At 36.1% G+C, this 19144-nt stretch overlaps 1 protein-coding gene across 1 annotated transcript in view; it reads right to left on the bottom strand.

The window, feature by feature from the left end:
* The window catches only part of ZNF804A (zinc finger protein 804A), a 303211-nt gene extending 287074 nt beyond the window's left edge, over positions 1 to 16137 (bottom strand). The window contains exon 1 of the mRNA XM_059166835.1: positions 15696 to 16137. Within this exon, the coding sequence (XP_059022818.1) occupies positions 15696 to 15806 (111 nt within the window). The 5' untranslated portion in view covers positions 15807 to 16137. The remainder of the gene's footprint in view (positions 1 to 15695) is intronic.
* Between the last annotated feature and the right edge of the window lie 3007 nt (positions 16138 to 19144).

A 19144-nucleotide genomic window follows, 5' to 3' on the forward strand; every position in this document is an offset into this window, starting at 1 on the left:
GGATTTGATAATTTGAAAATATGATTTAAGGACGCCTTGGTACCTCAGTCGGTTGAGCATCTGACTCTTGATTTCTGCTAGGGTCATGATCTAGGGGTGGTGAGATCAAGCCCTCCCCCTCACACCTGTGTGCTGTGTGCATTGTCTCAAATAAATAAATAAATAAATAAAATCTAAAAAAAGAAAATATGATTTAGATAAGATAAATCAGATGTTCAAATGATTTATCAAATTATATAATGTCTGACTCAACCACGTAATTATTATAGAATTGATTTCAATGGGATCAAAATCACCTTATAAATAAATATTCTAAACAATGATAAAAGATAATCTCATATATGTAAATAGTGACTTCAGAATACCTGCACCAAAAAATTATTTTGTATGTTTCAAGTTTTTATTTAAATTCCAGTTAATTGGGGCGCCTGGGTGGCTCAGTGGATTAAGCCGCTGCCTTCGGCTCAGGTCATGATCTCAGTGTCCTGGGATCGAGCCCCGCATCGGGCTCTTTGCTCAGCGGGAGCCTGCTTCTCTCTCTCTCTCTCTCTGCCTGACTCTCCGCCTACTTGTGATTTCTCTCTCTGTCAAATAAATAAAAAAATAAATAAATAAATAAATAAATTCCAGTTAATTAACATGTAGTGTAATACTGGTTTCAGGAGTAGAACATAGTGTTCATTACTTACATACAAACACCCTGTACTTGCACAATATTTTAAAATAAATTAAAATAATTTTAATCCCAGAGGGTAATTGAGAGATATCACATTATTTAATAAGAATTTTATTAGCATATATTATTTTATTTGTAAATCCAGGCTATCAGTATTAAATCTTCTATATTCTTTTCAAAAAGGTACCTATTTTCACCTTAAATTTCATAAAGCTATTCACCTTTATCTTTTGTGCAAATTACCTGATGTTTAGCTATTAGCTCAACCATTTCTTTTGCTATTCAACACAATGACTAAAGAAAATAGCATACATTGAAAATTATTAAATACCATGAAGTGCACTATTATCCTGATTTCTTCATGATATATTAATGTATTCAATTCAATTAATATATTGAAAACATGGTTGAGAAGGATATTAGCTAAGTCCACTAAATTGTCTCACAAATCTAAACCTAGAACTCGGTATTTTGCTGCTGATAACATGAAGTCTTACATTTTCATCAGTTCTGTAGATGTTAGGCTCTATTAAACTTAAGACTATGTCCTCTAAATTCTAACTAAACTTTTTCTAATTTCATTTTTCCTTACAATGAATGAATGCATTTCTGCTTTCTAAAGGATCTATTTGGCGGTGAGATGGGATGAAGGAGGAGTGTTGGGTAGAGAACCAAATAAGGAAGGAGAGCAGGGTCTCACTTCTCATGTCAAATATGAGTCGGTGACATCCAAGCGTTCTTCTGGAACAAGTTTACTGGAACCAAGCAAGATATATTTTATCCTAGAACAGTGAGGTTCATCTGGGAGCTCTTAGGAAAGCTAGATTTCTGAACCCTACCCATAGATATTAAATGAAGTCCAGGATGTTGTCTTTTCTAAATCTTCAGATGATAGTTATGATCATCTGAAATCTGTATACCAGAGAACATTTTTCCTGCATAGAATAAACTAGATAATTCACTCATAGATTATACATAGATGCTGAATGTTATGATCAATTTCGTGGCTTATTTTTCGTGGGACCTCCTAAAACACCTAAACTCAGTATTATTCCTTTGGCATCCTTCATGTTGTATCTGAAAAACACAAGGCCATGTGGTAGCTGTGGAAAGGTGGAAGACAAGCCTTCTTTAAGATATCAATAATGACAAAAAATAAAAATAGGTTTGACTATGTGCCAGACACTGAAGTAGAGAATTTCCTTATGTTATTTACTCCTAACAATAGTCCTGTTCACAGGTACCCATTTCAGCAGTAATTACATATGATTTATATAATGTGTTTAAAATAACATCTGGTATATAGCAGGGACTAAATGAATTGTAATTTTGTTATTTATAGAATAAAAAACAGAAACTAAGAGAAGATAGATGGTTGGCCCAGGTTACACTGCCAGAATTCAAACTTCGGTCTTGTTCCAGAGGCTGAGCACCTTTCACTGTAAAAAATTAGGATGGGGAATGATGAGAAGTAAAGGAGGGAGGGGAACTCGGTCAAAAAATTCTCTAGATATAAAACCAAAATACTCATGTCCTTGAAAAAATTTTGCCAATTCCACAGTTGTCTTAACTCTAGTCAGATTTCTCAACTAAAAATAACCAAAATTAACTCATTAAATGAAGCATAAAATACACTTATTGGAAGAGTGTTAGGTAGCTGACAGATTCAAAGGTGACCTTGTTGAATGAGGCTTGTTGAGGAACCAAAACTGGCAATACTTGGACCAAATTCTGCCATTAAAATAATCTGCTTGGAAGAGTGCAGCTGGCTCATCAGCCCCAGGAACTTTCCACTGACAAGGCTTGGCTCATACATGGCCATTGGACGCTCACTGTGGCCCCTTCTCCTCTTAACTGTACGCAGCTGCCTCAGATGACCTCCATGTGGTCCTGTGCCTTTGCATCATGCTGCCTCTGAATATCCTTTCTTCCATCATGCAGCTAAATTTGAACTGCCAAATGGTGAGGAAAAGAATAACTACATTCCTTTCGTCACTGGATATTACAAGGTTTAGTGTTCAGTTGAAAAAATAGCCAAGTATTATATTAATGGTATCATCTGTGCATAGCATTCCAGCAGGAATCTACAAATCCAAAAATAATGCAGGACTTCAGCCAGGATACAGAATGGGAAATCTTTTCAGACTGATTCCTGTCACTGTGGAGATTCACTGTTGAGATTCCTAAACTTAATGGATGATCATATACATTATCATCCAAATCAGAGAGTGAAAGGCAGTACCATTACTAAGCATTCCAGGACAACAATCTTAACTAAGATTATCCCAGGTAAACCTGGATGTACCATCATTCAACTGGTATACCTTTGTATGTTAGCTTACACTTTTAACTGCCTAAGAATAATGATCTTTCTTTACCATTCTTTTTCCTCCCTCCCTTCCTTGTTCCCTCCTCTATTTCTACCTCCCTTCTCTCTCTCTATTTATTTATTTTTAAATTCTTAGGATTTTGCTTCTCTCTTTCTCTCTCTGTATATGTGTGTGTATATATATATAGGTATATAGATATCTATATATCTCTATCTCTATCTATCTATCTATATATATATATATTTATTTTTGATTCTTAGGATTGTGGTCATCCAATGGAAACTTGGTCATTGAATTACTTCAGATTTTCCAGAATATTAGCACAGTTCTTTTCAGACATCTGATATTATAACCAGTGGTTGAGGTTGGGGGGATGAGTTCTTAATTACTTTTCAAATAAATAATTTTTGATCACTGGATCTGGTCAAAACTGTTAGTAGAATTCTGTGTACTTCCTAAGAAACAAACATTCAGTCAGGCTGAATAAAGTATCCTCTCTGCTTTTCCAGACGAGGGTGGATGTGTAGCAAGAGGGGAGTTGAGAGAGAGAGAGAGAGAATGATTTTGCTATGTGTGTGCACATCTATTTTGCCTGTGTCCATGAATAGATACCATATTATTTTATGTAGGGTGCTGAAAGAAAAGAGAAAAGGATCTTTCATAACCTATACTTTCAACAGTTGATAAGATTCTTAGTGAGTCAAGATAGTTGGCATGTTTAGTGCCTGGGAGGTGAATAATTACTGATTATAACACATGTGAATTGGATTGATACAGAGAGATTCAACATTATAAGTAAACAATATGCTTGGTTTCCAATTTTTTTCTTACATCATCAAATTATGTTTAGAACTATGTTAGACACTGTACAAAGAGGAGCAAATTGTTTTATTAGTATTGTTATTACTATTACTACTACTACTATTATTTACTTCAAAACCCTTTACCATGGAATTATATGGTAATAGATTGTCTTACATGTTGCTTTCCAGTAGAGCAATATGTAACACGCTACATCTGAAATTTTATTAGTATCATTCTACCTGAAAAATAGTCTCCTGAGTTTTTGAGTAGCAGCATATATCATAGTATCAACTCCTCTAAGTCCTGATCCATTAAAAACTATATCTGTCATGTTGTATCAATAATTTCACAGTGATTAGCAACAAATAGAACAGTTTGTGTTTACTTTATTCAATCTTCACAGTTTCTCTAAAATGTAATCCCAATTTGTATGGAGGAAATTCCATTAAATTTTAATAAATTTGAGTCTCAGACATTTTTTGACTTTTTTTCTATAATGTAAGCTATGGCAATCATGCAATAGAGTTGTATTTCACAACTTCATTATTCTTTATTTAATGTTTTAGCTACTCTTATGTTAACAAATAATGGGCTATCCATTCCACCTTTATTTTGCTTAATAATGTAGTCCATGAAAATATACATCAAATTTAATTATAAATTAACTGTCATTAAAATAAATTGGGCATTAAGATTCATAAAGCAACTTGAAGATACTTAGAAAACCCAGAACCATCAACTTCAGTAATGAAAACAGACACAGTTACAGCCAAAAATGATAGTTTAGTAAGGTATACTTGGACACCAACCTCATGCCAGTTCCATTTTGCTATATACACCACATGTGACTAAGGCAGAAAATATTTACATGGTGAAATATAAAATAAAGTTTACAGCAAATACATCATAGATATGTCACATGTTTATACTGCCTGGTCAGTGGAATTTTAAAGTGACTTCTAGTTAATAAAACTGTACTAACTATATTTGACCAATCTATTAATCCATGATTATTTACTATACCTGTCTATGTAAAAGTAAGAGGAAATGCTATGCCGCCCCCTGGTGTAAGTATTAACGTTGTAACACTAGAACAGCAGTGATCTAAGACCGACCTTGCAAGGGAATCCGAGCTTTGGAAATCATTACTGAAGAGAGTTAAAAGAAATTCTAAGCTTTCCTAAAGAGTCATCTTCCTAGGAGTACAAGGTACAGTTCCATGAACTTTACAAGCCAAAAGGATGGCTGATATCTGAAGATTTTCATAGGATTTTAGTTCATCTCCTAGAATAGTCAAGCCCCAAACCATACTTAAGGAAAGAGATTTTATGAATCTTCGAATGGCAGTAAGTGTGCAAGAGATATCAGGGGAAAATCAAGAAAAAAAGGAAATACTGATATTGTTCAATACCAAAAGTGTCCAAATTATGTATACTTATATATTGAATTTAATGAGTGAGATTCTAATACAGATCTGAATGTTCCAGTATGAAATACTGTTGATAGCTACCACCATTTATTTAAAGTTTATTATATGTCAAACCTTTGTTAATTACTTTTCATTTAATTTGCAATATGTTTTCTAGGTAGATATTTTTATCCTCCCCACTAAACATAATATAATTGATAGAGAGATGAACTTGACCAAAGTCACAAAGCCAGTGACCAGCTGTGGTAGACTTCTCAGGTATAACCAATTATCTCTTTTTCTTACTACCATAACATTGATTTTATTGGGATAAATGGTGTGCCCAGTTTAATTAATCATTTTTTTTTTAAATCATGTTTTCATCCTTCCCACACTTAGTAGTGGTTCTACAGCATAGTTCCATCAAAAGAGAGGTAAGCAAACAATGTTGGGTAGATCTTCTTAAAAAAAAAAAAAATTCAAATTTTTGTCCTTCCTCCTTTACTCCTTGCTACTCTAGATTAGAATATACATGTGATGGCTGGAGCAGTAACCACTTTAGACCTGTAGGAAAAATACAAATAAAGTCAAAGTCTTTGGTTTTAATCTTATTAACCCACTTAATGTCAAACAAGATCTACTTGGATATTTCTATTATATAAAAAAATTAAAACAGAAATATTTAGGTACAGAGCTAATATTTGGGGTTTGGTTACAAACGGCTCTACTCACTACATCCAGATACAGAGGTATATCCAGGATTTGATCTCAGATCATCTGGTTATAAAGTGTTTGTGCTTTCCATCACTATTTAAATATGACAGTGAGTATTTTGATGAAGACATGAAGACATGTTACTGGATGTTACACATAATCCTGGAGTGAAAACAGTTATTCTCTTCCCTAGCATGAAGTTACTTTGTCTCATTTCAAGGAGAGGTGATATCAAGTTTTGAAAGATAACCTTACAATAATTCCACTGACATTCCCTCAGAGACTACTGGACTATATTATTTGAGATGTTTTCATTAAATAAAGAGACTATCCATATTTTATCCCATCTTCCTATCCTTGACCAGTTGTAGGAAAAATAATTCAGTACAAATCTCTCATCATTAAATCCATTCCTTCTCTGCAACTGATTGCCCAAAACTCTCCTACTTTACATAGTCCATCTATGTGCTTGACAACTCCTGGGCTCTAGACTTCTTCCAAAGTCTCTCTAAATTTGCTCACACTACATAGAATTCTTTTATTTTTATTTTTATTGTGTTATGTTAGTTACTATACAATATACTATTAGTTTTTGATGTAGTGTTCTAAGATTCACTGTTTACATATAACACCCACTGCTACGTAGAATTCTATAGGTGTTTCCTATCTGAAGGACACAAACAAGGCGATTTAAATGGGTTAATCTTTGAATTATTATTAATACATTAACTAATTTTTTATTGTTATTATTCTTAAATTTTGAGAGAAAGGTGAAAGCAAGGGTGGGGGCTGGGGAGAGGCAGAGGGAGAGGAAGAGAGAGAATCCCAAGTGGTCTCCACACTCAGTGCCGAGCCTGAAGGAGGGCTCTATCTCACCACCCTGAAATCATGACCTGGACCGAAACCAAACCAGATGCTTAACCAAATGAGCTACCCAGGCGCTTCTGAATTATTGTTAATACTTTAAATCTCCAGTTGCTGAATATGGGAGGAAATCTACACAGTAGGGCTAACCATGCCCCTCTGCTGTGACACTTCAGCAGGGGTTAGGAGAAAGCTCTGAGGCTCAAAGGAAGGCCATGCATAATTCAGTCTCACAGAAAAAGTAAAAAATAAGCCCAAGAACTCCGGGTGCTTCTCTCAGAACACCTACCTCTCTGTCAGCCTCCACCACTTCACTCCTGCCATGAATTGCACTGCGATTATCAAAACCAATTTTATCCTACTCTCTATCCTCAATGGCATCAGTTCCACAAGAAGTCCAGAATTTCCAAATTCTTCATTCTCTGGACTTTAATCTCCATGTACTTCTGTTATGCCCTCTTTTATGATACATTTCTCTGTATTTCCACATGTCCTAAAACACTTGGATTGTGCCTTCTTGAACTCTGAAATGTTTGGAATCAATGAAATCTCTATAGCTTTAGACTTTCCATTGAAGTTTCTCTTCACCTTTTTGTTCTAACTGAACTGTCTCTCTTGGAAAAATTCCCCTGTATCTCTCTCAAGAGAGATATTTTATCTCCCTAAATCCTCATATTAATGTGCCAGTGCAGGAAATATGTTTCCTTGCTCCCCCTTGATAATTCTTGACCATTCTTCCCTCCTTCATCCCTGAAAAGTCACCAGCTTTGGATCTCATTTGCTTGAAATCATCCTCGCTGATAGCCTTACCTCCCACTTGTTCACAACCATCTATTCTCTTGTCATATCTGAGAAAGAAAAAAGCAGTCCTTGGGAACTGTCACCAAGGAGCTTATCTGGATCTAAGAGTAAAGTGTGGTTTTCTCTTAACAAACACCAAGAGTTTCACAGACCACTAACAGCAGACAAGTTTGTCTATATGCGTGATGGAACACAAGAAAAAAAGAAAAAAAAAAGACCATTCAGCAATCATCTTTGAGGACAAACAAATACAAAAACACTGTTTTTGTTACCAAACATCCCCATCTGCCAGACAACAGAAGCAAAAACTGTGTTTTGTTGTTGTTGTTGTTGTTTTGTTTTGTTTTGTTTTGTTCTTTTTTGCCAACTACAGCTTTAGCCCCACTCTATTCTTGGCCTCCTAGATAAGAAGTACTGAGATAACCAACCATAGAATGGGCCCATCTTTCTCATAGTATCCAGAATAAAAGAGTGATTTAATCAACTTTCCACAGAATCATTTTACCCAATCTCAAATCCTATAAACTGAGTCCTTACTCCCACTTCACGAGATGCACCATGGTTCCCCATAGTGTGCAGTTTACCTTGTTCCAACAAGTGCCAGAGTGTCCAACATCGTTCAGCTATGTTTCTAGTTGGTTTTGGCTGGTGGCATTGACAACATTCTGTATATTTTTATGGAAACATTTTTGTTTTGTAAAACTTAAGCCTTTCATTTTACACAGCCATCTTTTAAAGATTATTTTCTTATGTTAAACTACCAGAGTATACACTCTCAATATAGTTTAAAATATTTTCTCATTTAAAGATAGCCTAACTCTCTTCAAATACAAAAATGCATGTGTGACTATCTGCTGAAGCTGAACAGATAAGAACAGCATATTTTACATATTTATAAAAGTTTTTTTGTGGGGAGGTAAGGGAATTGATGGAAGATAGATAGATTGTAATCCAGGCAAAGAATTAAAAGAAAGTTATATATATTTTTTTATAAAATAACAGAAACATTCCAGAATAACATCAATCAATTTTCAACCTAAATAGTTTAATAATGTCAAGTTCACCTATTTCCAATTAAATCCGAATATGATTTATGGTTCAAATATTGAGTCATCTTATAAAAGAGATACAATAAACTGATCTTTAGTATATCATTCAAGGTTCTCCAGATAAACAGAACTAGTAGGAGAGATAGGTAGAAAGGTAGATAAATGGATAGATAGATGATAGATAGGCAGATAGATAGAGATTGATAGATGGATAATAGAAAGATAGATGATAGACAGGCAGATAGATACATAGATTTTATATGTTAAGGAATTAGGAAATGACTTTGTGATTATGGGGTTTGTGGCGTTTCTGTAGAACAGTCCAGGAGGCTGGAAACTGAAGGCAGCATTTGCTACTTCAGTCTTGAGACAGAACTTCTCCAGGAAATATCAGTTTTTGCTTTTTGCCTTTCAACTGATTGCATGAGACCCACACACTTTGGTTTAGGGTAATCTTTTATACCTAAAGTCAGTGGATTGTAGACATTGACGACATCTACAAGATACCATCACAGCAACAAGATTAGTGTTTGATTAAAATATTATCTACTACTCTGGTTGACAACAAAAAGCTAGCTATGAAACACAGCAAAGTTCATTTTTCTAAAGCTCTTTAAGAAAAAGAAATGTTTTATTTTAATTTGAATATGGCATTGTCATTATAAGCTTTGAATTCATTTAAGGTTCTTATATCTAGAAAAGTATGTAACTTTCCTCTAACGGTGTCACACCATTGTGAAAGAATCCAGACTACTATATCAGGTAACAGATTTTGTTTACTTTGAAAACTAGGATTAATTTTAATTATTTATTACCTCATTTTATCTCTTACTGTGATAGAAAGTGTACTGTAATATATTTATAAAATTAATGAAAACTTGTCAGTTGAAAACACCATCATATTATCGTATATGTGATAAATATTTCCTCAGAGCCAAAGAATAATTTAGAATGAAATAAAACCAATCAAATGGTTTCAGCTACAATTCTTAGAAAGAAAAATTAAGAAAATTGTATATCTTATATTTTGTAGTTAGCAATTTAAAAAGTGATATATGTAATTTCTTCATGAATATTGACTGTGGTACACCATAGATTAAAATTGCTATGTTTTTGTCCATCTGGAAAGATTACTCAAACTCCTAATATTAAGCCATTGCCCAAAATAGTAATATCTCAGTTAAACAGTGTCACTGGAGGAAATTATTTCTACATTGAATTATTAAAATTATTAAAAATATTATTTCCCTTGTGCATAATACTTCTAAAAAACTTTTTCCAAATATGTTACATTAACTAAGCATGTTTATTAAAAGTGTAAATTAAAGAATAAAATTATATTCATATTAATTTTTAAAAGGACCAAAACCAAGAAATTACTGAAAATACCTGTAACCTGAGCAGACGTTTGCAATTTTAAAATGCATCACCATCAAATCACACATTTCTTTATTATGATAGTATACCTAGAGGTATGATCTAGAGAATACTTCTAAGCAGTTCAACCAATATATGGCAAACACATACTATAAAAATATGAATATGCCAAAACTTTTTTGAAGACTATCGTACAACAAAGGGCACATACAGAATGGTGAAAATGTTTTTGTCTCCCTATACGTAAAATTTGGTTCTCAGACTCTCAGGTAGGAAATTCAAGTACCTTCATTGATCAAGAAGGTAACGTAAGTAAGTGAAAAACCTAAATCACTGTAAAGAGCAGTGTAGACAGTAGCAACCTGCATTCTTCTTTGAATGGTGTTTAAAGCCAAATATTTTAAAACATAATGCATCCTAAACAAACTACTTCTACACCCTGAATTTGGCCCTGAACACATCCATATGGAACCTTGGATTAGTTGGTCTCAAGGCTCTTATTGATCTGTGTTTTCAGTAAAAATGTAATTATTATCAATAACCTTATGAGGAACTAGACATGATGACAAGCTACCATGTCACTATTTAAATTTCAGCTATCAAAAGTAATTTAATTAATATTTACCATGCTAACAAACGTATGTCAGCTTTATGATTATTACTTGACAACATTTGCCTTAAAATGTTGCTTACATTTTTGAGCAGGTCATAACAACAATAATTCAATTATAAGTGATTTTCCTTACTTAAAAAATATATTCTGAAAATGCACATTTGTAGAGTTTTGCCAGAATAAAAGATAAGTACAGCAAAGAATATATGACACATTAAGTTCAGAAAAGTGAGACACAAGATGGTCTTTGGTACTGAATACATAATAGTTTAAAAGAAATTTGGAAGAATATATAATGGACTCATTATGACAATGAGTTTATAAAGGGGGAAAGTTTGGGTATTTATTAAGATATCAACCTAATCCACCCTCACCCTAAACCTTCCTTGAGGATATTAATCTAACAATGATAATTTTTCATCAACATTAATTCAACAACTGGTCTCTTTAATCTTATGTACAATCTTAAATATGCCACATAAATTGGTTTCAAAGAGTGGAGAAACCTTTTAAATTACATTCTGTATGAGATATAGAAATTTGCAAAGAAATGACATGAATAATAACGTCAGATAATGACAATTAGAACAAAAGGCCATATAACATATTTCAAAGACTCTTAGTGAGTTCCTGTATACACAAAGGAAAAAATCCAGAATTTTTTCATTCTTTTCTAAATGAATACATATGGAAACATCCTGAGTGACAAGAAACCTGAAAACATGTCAAAATAAGAGAATATTTTTTCAGCACATTCAAAAACGAACAGGAGTGTACATGAATACATGTTAATGAATAATAATACTTAAAACATAATTCCTAGCACAGAGTTTGTGGTGCCTAGAGTAGCGCTTTGTATTTGAAGTATCTCAATAAATCTAAATGAACTACATAACAAATATGTTGAGAACTGATGAATAAATCAATACTTCTTTTCTTCTCAACTCTGGTAGTTAATATATTGGAAAATGAGGGAAGTCTAAATAAACAGGGCTTAGGCCAAACAGAAATTATTGATGTTTGCATATTGGAGGATGAGACTTAAAACATTTGAATTCAAATTATCCTGTGAATCTGTTTCTCTATACCTGAAGGCAAGTGGAAAAATAGAGTGCCTTCAAAAACAGATAACACCAATACCATCTCTTTATCAATCCAGATAGTAACATACCAGTTTCTATGGAATCTCTAATTTAGTATCTAAATTATAAAAGAAATATGTCTGAAATTAGGAAATTGGCATTATAATATTGACTTACTGTATGACCTCAAAATCACCACTCAATTTTTTTTAATTCCATAGTCTGTAAAATAGACCTCATATTCTTATGAGATATAAAAATGCTAACAAACATAATGAACAAATTAGGAATGGTTTCTAAGTTTCCAAATGCCATATTAAAAGTGATCAAATGTATATTTAAATTGTGTTAAATATATAAGTATTTTATATGAAAGGTTTTTAAATATATAATTAGGATAAAGAAATTTTGCAGCTCAGTTGACAAAACATACATATAACAAAATGTTCTCATCCAATAAACAATTTTATACACAATGGTTATATCTGAGGAATAATCTAAGGAAAAAGAATGAGGTTACATGGACAGTAAACTTTATTCATTGTCACTAAACCATATAACTTATTGAGACATATTCTGGAGCATTCATAAAATATTAGCTTATCTCTTATTCCATGGAATTAAAACGATATCACAGATATGATGCTATTAAAACAGAAATCATGACAAGTAGAGTGACATTTCTCCTTACTTGTAAGACACTACAAAATGATGATGCATATATTTTCAGTTAAAATTGTCAAGAGGAATTACTAAAAGCTCAGAAATAAGGTCAAGATTAACAACAGGCTTAATCTTTAAGTATCTTTGTAAAATTGTATGTGTGAGGGATATAATACGACCTATAGAAAGACTGTACAGTTTGATAATCTCCTCAGTAGAAGTAGCGGGATTACATTCTGGATTTTAAGGCTAAGCAATTAATCAATGTCATTGAAGCCTGAGGTAACTTTTTTCTATAAGTAACTTCTAATTCATGAAAGAACACTGTATTAACAGTTATAAGCTATGTTAAATTCTTCATTAACTTTTGGCAGATTATAACTCCTTTAAAAGTATAAACTAAAAAAGTGTGCAGAATATCCATTAGTTATCCAGTAATTGAAAATAACTGGAATTTCAATGGCAAAATCAAAGTACTTTTTCTCTGACTGGTTTTAAGCTGTGCTTTCCTGAAAAAAGAACAAACACTTGAAATATTGTTAAAATTCTTTTGACTTAATACTCACATCAAAAATGCAAAAGTGGGATGATTTTTTTAAAGGCAAAATTAAAAACATGTCAAAATCAATAGGCAACAAAATAAAGAGGGTCTCATAATTTTTACCTTCTGAAACCAGGATTAAAGAGTAATAACCACATATTCTTACTTGAAAATGTTCAAAATATAGTATATGTACATTTTTAAGATAATATTAGTGTTTCTTCTTAAAGTTCCTAATCCTGAGAGGTTTCAGCTTCAGTTTCTGTTTTCAGCTTATAGTGCATTTTAGCTTCTGCTAAATTTTTATAGCATCCTATTTTTTGTGAAGAATACATTATTAGGTAAGTCTAGATAGTTATTTAACTAAGAACATTTATGAATATGTTTAGATCTCTTCTGCTATACTTAAAGACAGGCATTACTCTCATTCTCCTTAATAACAAAATCATCAAAAGATATATAGAAAACAAATATATGATATATATTATATTGTAAAGTAATAGTTTAAAATACAGTTGGACCATGTATGGAAATCTGTGTAAACTATTAAGTGTAAATCTCTTAAATGGGAAATATAAACTTGAGCAGTTTATAAACACAGTCTAGAAGGATAAGCTATTAAGTTACTGTCAGCCCTTTTTCTATAACTAAAAGAAATATGATAAGAGCTATTTCTAAGTCTTCTTCCTCCAGTTTTTTGCTCCAATATTTGCCCATATTTAGATTTATTCATCTTATTTAATAATTGCTTTTTTAACACATATTTTAATCCCAAACTTACACTGGCAAATCTAGACTTTAACCTATCTTTTGTCAATATGAGTGATAAAGAACTGATTGACTCAAAATCCACAACAAACAAATCTGCCTAAGTAAACTGAACCACTGTTAGAAACCTAAGGTTGATTTAAGAGTATGTCTGAAGTTAGGAAATTGGGATTGTAATATTGATTTACTGTATGACCTCAAAATCACCACTCAATTTTTTAAAAATTCCATAGTCTGTAAAATAGACCTAATATTCTTATGAGATATAAAATTGAGATATTTATGAGAGATAAAACTTACCAGAATTATCACAAATTCTGTTTTGGCAACTTTTTTTCCCTATATACACTACTATGTTTATCTTTTTTTCTTTTTCTTCTACTTACAGGATCATTGTAACTATAGAGATCTTGTTGAGTAAATTTGCCTTTTCCACAAGTAAAACGATTAAAAAAACAAACCAGTGCATATTTTCTTAAATTGAAAAGTTCCCCCCACCAAAATATTTATTTTCCCACACAGCTGAATTCTTCAAGAAAATAATTAGAACCAAAACAATTTTAGTAATCCTCATAGCCTTTGCTTACTGCTCTGCATAATACTCCAGTAAGAAAGACCACAAAAGAGTATTTTCACTTTCTTTTGTTCAACACCAATTTTATCCACAACAATAAAAGCAACAAAATAACCCTGACTGTTTGCATCTTAGATAAATTGAGAGGAGGATTCCAATAGATTCCAGGGAAAAAGAAAAAAAAAAAAATCAAATGTTTATCAATGCCAGAATTCACTTAAAACTTAAGAAGAGAATTTTTCATTTTTGTAAAACATCACATCACTTTTTTAAAAACATATGTAGAATCATATTTCAAAATATGGACTGAGTCTGTCCTTAAACTTCTACTCTATCTAGTCAGGCTCAGTAACCACTCTGTAAAACAAGGGAGGGGGGTGCTCAGACTTTAGTGAGATATATATATATATATATATATATATATATATATATATAGCATATTACCACCTTATTTTAGCTCTACTCTCCTTGCAGTACTTAAACTTAATGAGCTTTTCCTCTACTTTTTTTTTTTCTTTTTTGAAGTGTACACTTCTCATGAGTCAGTTCCACAAGGAGGTTTTGTAACTAAGAGGGGTTTTGTTAGAAAAAGTAAGAGCTATTACCCTGCACCATCTCAATGCTCAGCACATCCTCCCCCACCAATCAGGAGTGCTCTTTCGACTGAGATGCTGAAAGACGAAGCTCTGTGGTCCAGTGAGAACCTCCCAGCAACTGCATGGGTTCTATTTGTCTAGCATACTTCCTAGTGGCTCTGATTGTGACAGAACGCTCGCCCTTCACATTTATCTCTAACCTCTTTTGAGTGAATAGCTTAAAGTGGGCGACAAGGGGTTCTGGAGTCACTCAGTCAAGCTTAGTACTGGCAACTTCTCACTAGAGAAGTTTGCTGCCAGTCCTTCAGGAGACAACCAAAACGCGAACTCCTTCTGAGACCATCACTCAATCCCGCCACCTAACTCCGCGCCACCAGTCACATGGCTCCCTGCTTCCATCGGAGACACCCACATCCTCATTCACCTTCAGCCTCTTAAGCCAAAAGATGTTAGAGGGTCACTTGGGGTGAGCGTGCTTTTATTTTCTTTCTTAAGAAAAGGTCCTGTTGACACAATCTGCTTCCAATAAGGAGACATGGTGGTAATCTCCAGCATTACGGGGTGAGGTGTTGAGAGTCCAGAGCATTGTCGAAGAGTCCACCAAAACCACGGATCACAGCTTCCTTAAGATTACAGCCTTGTTCTACATCTAATTCTCACCCCACGCCCACGAGATAGATAAATTGATATATTATAAAGCAAATTGAGACGCAACACCTCCAAAATTTCACAGTAACCTCAATCCTCCAAATGCCCTCTTTAGGGAAGGGGGAGGGAGGGAGATAGAGAGAGGGGGAGTGAGAGAGAGAGAGAGAGAGAGAAACAGAGCTATTACCAGAGTTTTGTTCCCGTTCTTGCTGAGAGGGCCCCGGAAAACTCCCTTGATGTTGCGAAAGTGTCCGTTGCTGAGATGCGTGGAGCTGATGACAATGTAGTAACACTCCATGGGGCAGCCGCCGCCTCCTCCACCGCAGCCGCCGCTTCCATGCACCTCGCGCCCGCAGCCGCAGCGCGCCGGAGCCCGGGCAGGGTGGGCTGGGGACCCGCCGCGAGGGCGAACCGCCGCCTCTCCCGCACGCCTCGGGGAGACAGACTCGCTACACCCCTCTGCCGTGCGCGCCCAGGCTCCTCCGCCTCCGCATGCTCTCCGCGCTCTCGCTCTCAGTCTCCGTTTCTCTTCCGATTCGCCCAGGGGCGACGCGCCCCGCGGGAGCTTCTCGGGCTGGGAGGGGCCGGCCAGGCGGCAGGACCCGGCGGGACTCAGTGCCGGCGCGGCGGCCGAGCGGAGCCGGGCAGCGGGAGCCGCCCGAGCGGCAGCGGCGGCGGCGGCGGCGGCAGCAGCATCCCCCGCGCTCGGCGCCGGCTCTCGGAGTTGCCGCTGCTGGCAGGCATGAGTGTTATTATAGTGAGCGGCGTTGCCGGTCCATTGCACTGAGCCAATGGCAGGGAGCCACTGGGCTGATACTGAGAGCTGTCAGAGGAGTACATCTGTCACCCGCTGTCTTCCCCCGCCCTCCCCCGCCGCCGCCAGGACCCACGGCCGCGACGGTCCGGGCGCGAGTGGGAGCGCCCAGCCAGCGGGACGCCCCCCGCGCTGCGCCGCGGCCGCCGAGGGCCAGGGACGCGACGGCCACCGCGGGCGGGCGGCAGAGCGACCCGCGACTGAGAAGTGGGAGACTCCTCTAAGGTGGGGGCGGAGGGGAACAAGAAGAGACGGAGATTTCTTGCCTGCCAGTCGGGAGGGGGGGGGAGGGGGAGGGAGGGATAAATAAATTAATAATTCAGTACCAAAGCCAACCGCTTCCAACTGCAGCGTATCCAGGCAGGTGCCAGCAGCTGTTTCTCTCCCCAGATATTGCTACCCATTGGACTGGGCTTATTTGATTTTATTTGTTTTTAATGTATTTTTAGTATGGAGGTTGGATCCTGTTCACAATCATAGAGAAAGGAAATGTTCCCTTCCCAACACCACCACCACCACCCATTTGTAGAGAGATCACAAGTGCCTGTGTTGGTAGTTTGGGAGGTGCGGGCCAACAGGGTGAGGTGGGGGAGGGAGTTGTGGCGATGTGCGTGGAAGTGGATAGAAGGTAAAAAAGGGACTCCTGGTTAATGTGTTCCTGGACTTGGCGTTCCCCTCACCCATCTCCCCTGAGAATCTCGGTTCTTTCTAAATTGCCAAAGCTAAAGGGAAAGGCATGCTTTGCCGCAAAGAAGCTGCTGCCACGAGCTTGCTTTGCATTTCTCTATAGTTCTTTCCACACTACGAAGTGGTAGAACAAAAAGCGTTTGCCCTAGAAGCGACCTGAATGGAAAATCTCCTGCAAAGGAACTAATGGGTTAAGGAACTAATGGGTTCCTAACGGAAAGTAGGAGATGGGGTCTGCTGCATTCCCTGAAGACTGCTTTTTAAGGGGGCAAGGCAGCCATCCGCCTGGATGTGCCCTGCGACCCTCCCTCTCACCCAGTTGATTCTCTCTTTGTGTAAGTTTAACTCCTCTGAGGTGGTAGGGTGAGAGCATCCCATCAGGTATATATACGACTCATTAGTCCGCACTTAAAAAGATCGATAGCAGGCAGTGGCACGCTGGGAGATGGTGCCTTCAATGGATTTGCTGAAGGCTTTATTTTCCTCTTGCCTTGAATGGCTTAATTGGTTAAAGCAGATTCCAGACATTCTGATGCTCCTATGTCAGAGCAAACTACACTTTGATATAACCTGTGTTTATCTTGTTTATTTGAAGGTCAAGATTTCAAGACATTCCATTCTGGGTATCCCATACACAGGATTTAATATAGCAGTGATTCTGCAAACTACAATATGGTCCTTAAAATGAGTCTGCCAGTTTGAGATCACTCTTTGAAAGAGGAAAAGAAGAGAAGGGAGAGAAAAAAGTATTTTTAAGAGAGGCCATAATCATGTGAGTAAATTAGAACTTGCAGGGATAGAAGAGGGAAATGCTAGTTTCATCTAAGGGAAATTCTCCATGTGCCATGCTTCAATTCAGACAAAGAAAAAAAAAAGTGGATGTGGATTGATCATAGCTCATTATGAAGTGTCACAGTTATTTAGAGGTATTGGCTAAATTTCTCAGATATCCACTTGGGGGAGTCTGGAAGTCTTGGGAGAAAAAAGAGAGCAAGAATTTCTAAAACTTACATACTCCATGGAACAGATCACCTAATAATTTATTAGAATACAGTATGAAGGGCGCCTGGGTGGCTCAGTGGGTTAAGCCGCTGACTTTGGCTCAGGTCATGATCTCAGGGTCCTGGGATCCAGTCCCGCATCAGGCTCTCTGCTCAGCAGGGAGCCTGCTTCCTCCTCTCTCTCTCTCTGCCTGTGTCTCTGCCTACTTGTGATCTCTCTCTGTCAAATAAATAAATAAAATCTTAAAAAAAAAAGAATACAGTATGAACATGATTTTATTAGAAAAAAATTAAATATTCTCCACTAAATATGTGGAAATTAAAACCATTTTGGTACTTATCATTACAGCTATTTTTTATTTATTTTTATTTTGAGGATGCAGGCATTCTCTGTATGTATCATTTTGGGGACAACTTTGACCCATATGATTTTCTTTTTCTTTTTTTTTTTAAGATTTTATTTATTTATTTGACAGATAGCGATCACAAGTAGGCAGAGAGGCAGGCAGAGAGAGAGGGAGAAGCAGGCTCCCTTGCCAAGCAGGGAGCCAGATGTGGGGCTCGATCCCAGGACCCTGAGATCAAGACCTAGGCCAAAGGTAGAGGCTTAACCCACTGAGCCACCCAGGCGCCCCTGACCTGTATGATTTTCATTACAGCTTCTGATGTTTTGGAAACTTGCAGTTATTAGACACAAGATAAGAATCTTTGCTATTACTCAACCAAACCAAGGAATCTCCTTAGGAAATGGAAGAAGCCTCATATATGAAAGAATCAGATAGTGTAGTTTTCTTGTGTATGCAATCACAGTAGCCTAAGCTACGTTTTTGAAATATTATGCTCTCAAAATACTTCTGACAAGATGTTCAGATCTTTATCTACACCATGAAGCTCAATTTCCAGTTCAGGAAATAGGAACATTTATAGGAATTGTCCCATGGAACAGAATATCATTCATATGGAAAATCATATTATATTTCTAGCAGCAAAGTTTATAATATATATATATATATATATCACAAATATCATACATATGTGTGTGTGTGTATATATATATAATAACAAATGTCAGAGAAATATTTTAATCTCTGAAGAGTCACTTCACTGTCAGAATAGGTTATTTTTTTTTTTTAA

This window comes from Mustela lutreola, chromosome 3, assembly GCF_030435805.1.
Source record: "Mustela lutreola isolate mMusLut2 chromosome 3, mMusLut2.pri, whole genome shotgun sequence".
NCBI classification, from domain to species: domain Eukaryota; kingdom Metazoa; phylum Chordata; class Mammalia; order Carnivora; family Mustelidae; genus Mustela; species Mustela lutreola.